The sequence below is a fragment of the Cephus cinctus genome, unplaced genomic scaffold, assembly GCF_000341935.2.
Source record: "Cephus cinctus unplaced genomic scaffold, Ccin1 Ccin1_scaffold2768, whole genome shotgun sequence".
Classification (NCBI taxonomy): domain Eukaryota; kingdom Metazoa; phylum Arthropoda; class Insecta; order Hymenoptera; family Cephidae; genus Cephus; species Cephus cinctus.
In genome coordinates this window covers 1-10,016 of record NW_014334371.1, presented here as the reverse complement: position 1 = coordinate 10,016, position 10,016 = coordinate 1, and the positions used below count along the sequence as shown (strand labels likewise).

Below are 10,016 nucleotides of genomic sequence, written 5' to 3'. Positions count from 1 at the left end.
GGTAGCTGGAACCACGATACAGCAGATTGCACAATGCGTCCGAAGACCGTGGTCCAGTTGCAGGTTAGGACGATAATGTTTCGGGACCTACAGGTGATCACGATGATCCCCGTTCGCCGAGTCAATTATCTTTGGGGTGGGGGATGAGAGTGCTATCACCACAATACAGCAGAGTGCACAATGCATCCGAAGACTGCGACACAGCGGGCAGTGATAGCAGTAAAGATTCAGAACCCACAGATGAACACAATGATCTCCGTTCGCTGAACCATTCACTTTAGGGAGGGAACGAGCTGTGGCCACAATACAGCAGAGTGCACAATGCGTCCGAAGACTGTGATGTAGCTGAGGTGTGGAGAGTGAGGATTCAGGACCCACAGATGATCACAATGATCTCCGTTCGCTGAACCATTCACTTTAGGGAATGAAGGAGCTGTGGCCACAATACAGCAGAGTGCACAATGCGTCCGAAGACCGTGGTCCAGCGGGAACAATCAGAACCCACCGCTGGTCACAATGACCCCGGTTCGCTGTATCTTCACTTCGGAAGGGTTTTTTTGTGATGTGAGTTTTGGAGCGCTGCTGCAGGTTTCTTAATAATTGAACTTTTTATAGCTTCTCTTGCTTCCTGTCGTCTAGTGGTGTACAAGTGTCTAGTTGATTCGTCTAGAAAGACACGACTGAATCGAGTGAATCGAGTGATCGACTGATGATCCTATCGAGGAAGCCGCTGCTTATATCTGAATTCCTATCGAGGAAGCCGCTGCTTATATCCTTGGTAGGAATACGTTAAAACTAGTGGGGATAACGATTTTTATCCACCCGAGGTGTTAACGTCACTTTTTGGATCTACTATTTTGATTTGATTATTTGATTTGACTAATTGGATTACCGGTTTCTTCAAGTACCGGCTTACTGGTATTTCTATTGTATTTGGCGCGTGCCGGCTTATAGCGTCTGGGCACTTGTTTGTTTTGATTTCAGTCTGTAGACTGTCTTTAGGATTCTAGGAATGTTAAAGGTAATAATTTCTAATATTGTATCTTCATGACTGTCGCTGTGACTAGATTCAAGGGAGTTATGCAATATTAGAGAATTAAAGGTCCTATATCCTCTTTCCTTTATCGGCGTCGCTGTGAGAGGTCGATAGGATTATTGAGGAATTCTAGGATTTGAGGAGTTCTCTCAGATACTGTTATACACATCCACAGTGCGCTATGCACTCTTATGTGGGGCTCTTGACGTATCCATCATCGAGAATGATAATTGGGAAGGAAAAAGGATAAAGGATAGGTGGGTATAAGGTCGGAACGTTACAATATATAGAAAAAAGCGTTTTTTTCCGTTAACTTTGTTCTCGCCTTTCCTGTGTATTGTATCGATGAAAACTACATTGACTACGTTTACACAGCGCCATTAAACCGGTTTAGTTAATACTGATCTAAAGGAATTGACCAATCACAAATATTTCTTGCAAGTAGAAATGTCTATTATTTGTCTATTCATGTAGATCAGTATTAACTGACCGATTCAGATCGCCGAGTAAAAAGAGTCAATGATAAGAAAGTAAAAAATTATAAGGGAGAAAGTAAAATCACCTGACCGGAAATGATTAGGGGTTGGGTACCATAGTTGGGTAGCACATCTTTCCTTGCTAGTCTTACTGTGCTAAAGCGCGGAATTTGAAAATAATTATTGGAGGTTTCATCATCAAAGTGTGAAGCTTACAGAGATGATTCAGGATTGTGCAAGTATCCTCGGAAAAGGGTTAGGATTTGTCCGGTACTTGAATACTGATGATGCTGAATGATCGCATAGTGAAATGGACCATCAATCATAATCTGGCTATCACTTGGTTCCACCGATGCCCTATCAGCAAGCATCATAGCTAAAATACAAATAAAAACAAAAACTACAAGACACTAAAATCGCAAGTCACTCACAGGTTTTACTTGATATAAACATGACACAACATGCTCATCAACTCTCCAATGAGTTGTGTCTAGTAAAATGATGATACAGTCAGTATGGAATTGCTTTAGAGACGAAGGATTCCTCAGGTTAACCAAAGGGATGCCAAGACAACTGACTAATTCATGAGAATCCTTTGATCGTAGCATACTGTTATGATAGATTAGAGACTTGCAATCGGCTCTCAAGAATTCCACAGGACAGAGGGATAATCCACTTTATCTATAGCCTTGACAATAAGGATGCCATGCATATTGAGAATACTGCAGATTAAGAAATGGCGGAAGCTCATCTCCAAGGAGCAAACACAAGAGAAACTCTAATAAAACTAAATAAAGTTCAATTCGTTCTTAATGAAGACGCAGGAACACGCAGGTAACCGTAGAAGAGGTCAAGGGTCTGTTCGATGTTTGAATCTTGATGATGCTCAATGGTCGCATAGTAGAAGGGACGATCGACCCTAATTGTGGTATTTCATGGCGGCCGAACATTTCCTCTTGATATCACCATATTCAAGCCTGAAAATGAAATAGTAAATTTTGATTCCGTCTCTTTCTTCTCCCTATCTCAGAGTTAGTTATACCTGTGTCATATAGAGTTATTTTTGTTTCCTATTTCCTTTTATGGTTTTGGATTAGTCCTCGTTCAGTCAAGCCCTCTACAATTTCCCTAGAGGTTCAGGATCCTGGCAGTGAATAGTACAATATTGCGCAGTTTGATCATCGCCAAGAATGGACGGTCTACCCGGAAGTCGACTGGAAATTGCGGCGACACGTCCAATGAACCCAGATACATCCTGTAACCTGCCAAAATCAATTAACGACCATTAGTTCGAAAGATTTATGGGAATCATCTTGGAGGAGTATCGAACGCCGCTCTTATCTTTTGTCATGATTCATTTTACACTTCTACTATTTCCTTACTTATCTTCCTTGGCTGAGATAACGCAGAAAGAAAGTTAAGAGAAATGGAGACGTGGGCATAACCAGACTTGGTAGTACAAGAAGAGGAGCGTGGTTCGCCTTGAAGGAAACGAATAATGAAATGATATATTCTTCAATAAAATGTGAAAAATAAAAAGCATTAAATATAAGGGAAACAGGAACTACCTTATGGATTTCTAAAAAGGTGCCCTGTCGAAACAGTCCACACGCGTTATTATTCCGACAAACGTATTCCGACTCATTGTAGAAGGGTGGCGCACACGAACAAGCTCATTAGTAGACACCACAAAATCGAAAGAGAAAAGCTACAGAAACTTTGCATACTGAATTTTCAACCTGCAGAGCCTTCGATAATTCTCCCCATAAGTAAAGAGAGATAGAATACAGAAAAGAAAAAAAAAGAGCAAAGAAAATTCCATTGCAGGCACGAACCCTAGTAGCGGATCTTCGAACACAGATAAGTGAAGTTCATAGGATTAAAAAGAAAATGAAGAGAATAGTTTCGCCGATCGACTCACAGGCTCACAAAACAGGAGGAAGATGGAAGATAAATAGATGTACGGATGAGGAGTGACAGAAAAGAATAGAAGAAAATGACATATGTATTCCAAGTGAATGTCACTTACCGGTAGCTGCAGCAGCTATGCTGCCTTCTTCGTTTACTTCGATGAAGGCTTTCTGGACGACCTTGCTCACCTTAAGAGGGATATCGGAAATGCCTGAGAAATTGGCGGCATCCGTGAACATCTCAGTCATGCCCATCTGAAAGATCATTTGCGGATCGCGGACTATAAACTTTTAGATCAATAACAAAATTCTTATTTACGTCAATGGTCAATTTACCTTTTGCAGTAAATCATTGAGTTCGATGGTTGTTTCAATTTTGAACTTTGGTAAGTAAAGGATCACTTTCTGATTGTAACCTAATTGTGGTAACAGACTGAAATCGACCTCATGAATATTGTTCACAATGCGCTGAAGCCCTTCAATCTCGTTAGGCACAATTATAACCATACTGAGTTCATTGGCCTGGAACGAAAAAATAAAGGTTATCTGAAATTTTCGACCAAAAAGAAGAACGCTACAAAACCAATAACTATCAGATGCAAATACACCTTATAGGGAAGTTCAATGAAACTGGCATGAAGATTATCAAGATAACCGTAAAAATAGTCCGCAGTGTTCCTCATAGTCGGCACGTGCTTAACTGTATTTGAATTGATATAGAAGGGTTCATCACTGGTGAGATGATTATGGAATTTAGCTTTCCAGTCGCCCTTGAAGTAAACAGCATTCACCAGTACCAAGCCAGTAGAATCGTCGATAGCATCTGCATTTAGAAAAAGTGGAAAATTAAATAACCAACTGACAATGTAGGGATAAATATTTATCAGAAAAAATGAATTTATTAAACTAACCGGAACTGAGCAGATCTTTTATACGATCATTCGTATTATTTGCACACCAAGAGTTGATAGTAGCTGCAGCAGCTGTTGGATTTGAAACGTCTATTTTCTCGCATTCCGAGTGGAAAGTGTTTTTAGTAATAGCCGCGTATTCGCGCTTTACCTCGAACGCCTTAGCGATAAAGATTTTATTTGCAACTCGCAAATTCACATTCTTAACGTCCTACAAATAAAACGAGATATTTAATAAATATCAAATTATAGTTTGACCAAAAAATGTCGCGCTACATCTAATTCCAATGCATACATTCAAGGTAGCGATAAGAGAATCATAGCCACTTTGACCTGTAGCGTCTTCCTCAGGGAGCCTCAAAGTTTGCCTCATCTGGTGAGCAGTGTTTCCACGGGCACCATAGGTCGACATAGCCAATACGATATTGACGCTTAATGGAGAACATATTATATTGCCAGATTTCTCCTGCACCAAGCGCTAATAAATAAAAAAAGAGTTTAATTCATTAATTAATTTCATATATCGCTTCCAGGTAGAAGCTCTCGCAGTGTAGTCTGACATTTTAATATTTACTTTAAAGAAGTCGCTGCCGAAAGAGTTACTGGCGTTCGCTATTACTGACAGAGGACTGTTTGAAGCCATAATTTTTCCTGCACGCGTATACGTCACCAGGAACACGCACAGCACTGACAGACCGATGATATATAGTCCTACTGAATCACCACGAGTGAAGATATTGGGTGACGAGAAATCTTTACTGTTGTTGTATCTTGCCGTTCTGCCAGCCGCCACGTATTTTATACTAATCTCAAGCGCGTGACGTCATCCGTATTTTTATAGACAGTACAGTCACGGTCGTTCCACTTTCATTGCCATTGCCAAGGATACTATCCCACACAGCATTTGATAACCACAGGACACCCAGAATATATTATCAGTATCTAAATTGAAGTCCATAAGATATCTAAAGTTCCTGTAACGGTTAGGAAAAAATTAAGGTTTATTTAGGGAGTAATAGGACTTATGTTTATGTTTAGGTTTACGTTAATGTTACATTCGGTTGTTACAGTATGTTCATGTTTCGAAAATACGTTCATTAGAGATAATAATAAATGGATGAAATTGAATGTGTAAACGTAGTACAGAGTAACTCGGGCGCGGCGAGAGACGGATGGCTGTGTCGTTCGTTTGAGGTTTCCTCGTTATGCGCGATGACTGGCGGTCTGACTGTTTATGGCGTAACCTAGCGAGCGCCGGAGACCATGCGGGTTCCCGTGGCCGTATTATCCCACCCAGAGCCGGAGAAATGTGTATGGAGGGTATGGAGTACTCCATACGCCTTTCCTGTGTATTTTATCGATGAAAACTACATAGACTACGTTTACACAGCGCCATTAAACCGGTTTAGTTAATACTGATCTAAAGGAATTGACCAATCACAAATATTTCTTGCAAGTAGAAATGTCTATTATTTGTCTATTCCTTTAGATCAGTATTAACTGACCGATTCAGATCGCCGAATAAAAAGAGTCAATGATAATAAAGTAAAAAATTACAAGGGAGAAAGTAAAATCACCTGACCGGAAATGATTAGGGGTTGGGTACCATAGTTGGGTAGCACATCTTTCCTTGCTAGTCTTACTGTGCTAAAGCGCGAAATTTGAAAATAATTATTTTCAATTCAGGATTGTGCAAGTATCTTCGGAAGAGGATAGTGAAATGGACCATCAATCATCATCTGGCTATCACTTGGTTCCACCGATGCCCTATCAGCAAGTATCATAGCTAAAATACAAATAAAAACAAAAACCACAGGACACTAAAACCACAAGTCATTAACATTTCCTTTTTCTACTTGATATAACTATGACACAACATAAATTGTCTAATAAGTTGTGTCCAGTAAAATGAAATAGCAGTCAGTAGGGAATTACTTTAAAGAGAAAGGATTCCTCAGGTTAACCAAAGGGATGCCAAGACAACTGACTAATTCATGAGAATCCTTTGATCGTAGCATACTGTTATGATAGATTAGAGACTTGCAATCGGCTCTCAAGAATTCCACAGGACAGATGGATAATCCAGTTTAGCTATAGGCTTGTCAATAAGGATGCCATGCAGATTAAGAAATGGAGGAAGACTCGATCTCATTTCTCAAAGAGCAAACATTTCAAGAACCTAACTAAGTTTTGCAAAACGGCACTCAATAGGAACACGCAAGAGAAACTCTAATAAAACTAAACAAAGTTCAATTCGTTCTTAATGAAGACGCGGGAACACGCAGCTAACCGTGGAAGAGGTCAGGGGTCTGTTTGATATTTGAATCTTGATGATGCTGAATGATCGCATAGTAGAAGGGACGATCGACCCTCACTGTGGTACCTGATGGCGGCCAAACATTTCTTTTTATCACCTTCTTCAAACCTGAAAATGAAACAGCAAATTCTTGACTCTGTCTCTTTCTCTTTCCTATCTGAGAGTTAGTTATACCTGCGTCATATTGAGTTACTTTTGTTCTTTATTTCTTTTTCTGGTTTTGGATTAGTTCTCGTTCAGTCAAGCACTCTACAATTTCTCTAGAGTTTCTGGATCCTGGCCGTGAATAGTACAATATCGCCCAGTTTGATCATCGCCAAGAATGGACGGTCTACCTGGAGTATGAGCGGCCTTGGCGACGACCTTGCACCTGAACACAGTATCCTGATGCAGCCTGCCAAAATCAGTTAACAACCATTAGTACGAAAGATTAATGCGAATCATCTTGGAGGAGTATCGAACCTCGCTCTGATCCTTTGTCATGATCACGGTTTTGTATACAGGACTGGACACTTCCCTACCCCCACAACGTCTTATCTGTGACCGCTAATGTGGCCGATTTTTCTGGTTTAGCCCGGAAGCGCTAGTGTCGAAAAAGCCTGTTAGGCTCTTACAACGCCTCTTGCGGCAGTGGCCACCATATTGTCACGCACTTTTCGCCTATGTGCACAGATCTGTATAAAAGTCCGTGGTCATGATTCACTTTACACTTCTAGCATTTCCCTACTTATCTTCCTTGGCTGGGATTACGGAGAAAGAAAATTAAGAGAAATGGAGACGTGGGCATAACCAGACTTGGTAGTACAAGAAGAGGAGCGTGGTTCGCCTTGAAGGAAACGTATAATGAAATGATATATTCTTCAATAAAATGTGAAAAATCAAAAGAATTAAATATAAGGGTAACAGGAAGTACTTTTTGGATTTCTCAAAATTCAGAAAGTGCCGTTTTCAGACAGTCCACAAGCGTTACCGTTCCGATAAACGTATTCCGACTCATTCTAGAAGGGTGGCGTACACGAGCAAGCTCATTAATAATAAGCAAGAAAGCGAAAAAGAAAAGCTACAGAAACTTTGATAATTTTTCCCATAAGTAAAGAGAAATAGAACACAGAAAAGAAAAGAAAAAGAGCAAAGAAAATTCCATCGAAGACACGAACCCTACTGGCGGATCTTCCAACATAGATGAGTGAAGTTCACAAGACAAAAAAGAAGATGAAGAGAATAGCTTCGTCGAAGATCTTAGAGGCTCATAAAAAAGGGGGCAGATGGAATGTAAATAGGTGTAAGGATGAGGTATGACAGAAAAGACTAGAAGAAAATGACATTCATATTCCAAGTGAATGTCACTTACGGGTAGCTGCAGCAGCTTCGCTGCCTTCTTCATTCACCTCGACGAAGGCTTTCTGGACGACCTTGCTCACCTTAACAGGGATATCGGAGATGCCTGAGAAATTGGCGGCATCCGTGAACATCTCAGTCATGCCCATCTGAAAGATCATTTGCGGATCACGGAATGTCATTTTTATATTAGTAAAAATATCCCTGTTTACATCTATGCTCAATTTACCTGTTTCAGTAAATCATTGAGATCGATGGTTGTCTCAATTTTGAACTTTGGCAGGTAAAGGATCACTTGCTGCTTGCGACCTAACTGTGGTAACCGACTGAAATCGACCTCATGAATATTGTTTTCAATGCGCTGAAGTCCTTCAATCTCGTTAGGCACGATTATAACCATACTCAGCTCATTGCCCTGAAACGAAAAATTAAAGGTTACATGAAATTTTCGACAATAACAAAAACGTAACGAAACCAAGGACTATCCCATGCAAATATACCTTATAGGGAAGTTCAATGAACCTGGCATCAAGATTATCAAGCTGACCGTACAAATACACGGAAGTGCTTGTCATAGTCGGCACTTGCTTAACTGTATTTGAATTGATATGGAAGGGTTGGTCCTTGGTGAGCTTATTATCGAATTTAACTTTCCAGTCGCCCTTGAAGTAAACAGCATTCACCAGTACCAATCTAGTCAAATCGTTGATAGCATCTACAATTAGAGAAAGTGGAAAATTAAATAACTAACTGACAATGTAGGAATAAATATTTATCAGACAAAAATCACTCTATTAAACTAACCAGGACTGATCAGATCTTTTATACGATTATTCGTATTATTAGCACACCATGAGTTGATAGTAGCTGCAGCAGCTGCTGAATTTGAAACGTCTATTTTCTCGCATTCCGAGTGGAAAGTGTTTTTAGTAATAGCCGCGTATTCGCGCTTTACCTCGAACGCCTTAGCGATAAAGATTTTATTAGCAACTCGTAAATCCACATTCTTAACAGCCTACAAATAAAACGACGTATTTAATAAATATCAAATTATAGTTTGACCAAAAAATGTCGCGCTACATCTAATTCCAATGCATACATTCAAGGTAGTGATAAGAGAATCATAGCCACTTTGACCTGTAGCGTCTTCCTCAGGAAGCCTCAAAGTTTGCCTCATCTGGTGAGCAGTGTTTCCACGGGCACCATAGGCCGACATAGCCAATACGATATTGACGCTTAATGGAGAACATATTATATTGCCAGATTTCTCCTGCACTAATCGCTAATAAACAAAAATAGTTTAATTAATTAATTAATTTCACAAATCACTTCCAGGTAGAATCTCCCGCAGTGGAGTTTGACATTTTAATATTTACTTTAAAGAAGTCGCTGCCGAAAGAGTTACTGGCGTTCGCTATTACTGACAGAGGACTGATTGAACCCATTGTTTTTCCTGAACTCGTATACGTCACCAGGAAGGCGCACAGCACTGCCAGAAAGATGAGATGTAGTCCTACTGAAATACCACGAGTGAAGATACTGGATGAAGAGAAATCCTTACTGCCGTCCTATCCTGCCGTTCTACCACGTATTTCATGCTAGTTTCAAGCGCATGACGTCATCCGTATATTTATAGGTAGTACAGGCACGGTCGTTCCACTTTCATTGCCATTGTCAAGGATACCATACGGAACACTCTTCATCTCCTTCATACGAGTCGATAAACAACGTAATAAGTGGTATGATCAGAGTTTTAAAAATATGTAATCTCAACAAGATTAATCACATTTTATTTAACCCTATAGCCTCAGTTGACATCAGATACATATACGTTATGACCTGTCACATGTGTAATTGTAACTGAAATATTGTATCTGCTTTTAAGGCATATGAAACTGCTAGATAATCTTAATTAATAGAAATTATTACCTGAGACTCGATATGACAACTGGATGACACTTGTAGACCGAATGAACTTAATAACGTTTGAAATTCTAATATTCTATACTGTCGTAAAGTCGTAAAGTC

The 10,016-nt window shown here is 39.9% G+C and overlaps 1 protein-coding gene across 1 annotated transcript; it reads right to left on the bottom strand.

The window, feature by feature from the left end:
- Positions 1 to 32: 32 nt before the first annotated feature.
- LOC107274348 lies at positions 33 to 9,723 on the bottom strand. The gene is made up of 17 exons (XM_025091601.1): positions 9,550 to 9,723; positions 9,365 to 9,477; positions 9,088 to 9,270; positions 8,793 to 9,003; positions 8,489 to 8,703; positions 8,218 to 8,403; positions 8,002 to 8,137; positions 6,913 to 7,044; positions 6,624 to 6,758; positions 4,908 to 5,149; positions 4,629 to 4,811; positions 4,334 to 4,544; positions 4,031 to 4,245; positions 3,759 to 3,944; positions 3,542 to 3,677; positions 1,729 to 1,888; positions 33 to 666 (listed from the first exon to the last, which is right to left on the bottom strand). Coding segments are annotated over exons 1-17 (2,658 nt in total). The 5' UTR covers positions 9,551 to 9,723; the 3' UTR covers positions 33 to 653.
- Between the last annotated feature and the right edge of the window lie 293 nt (positions 9,724 to 10,016).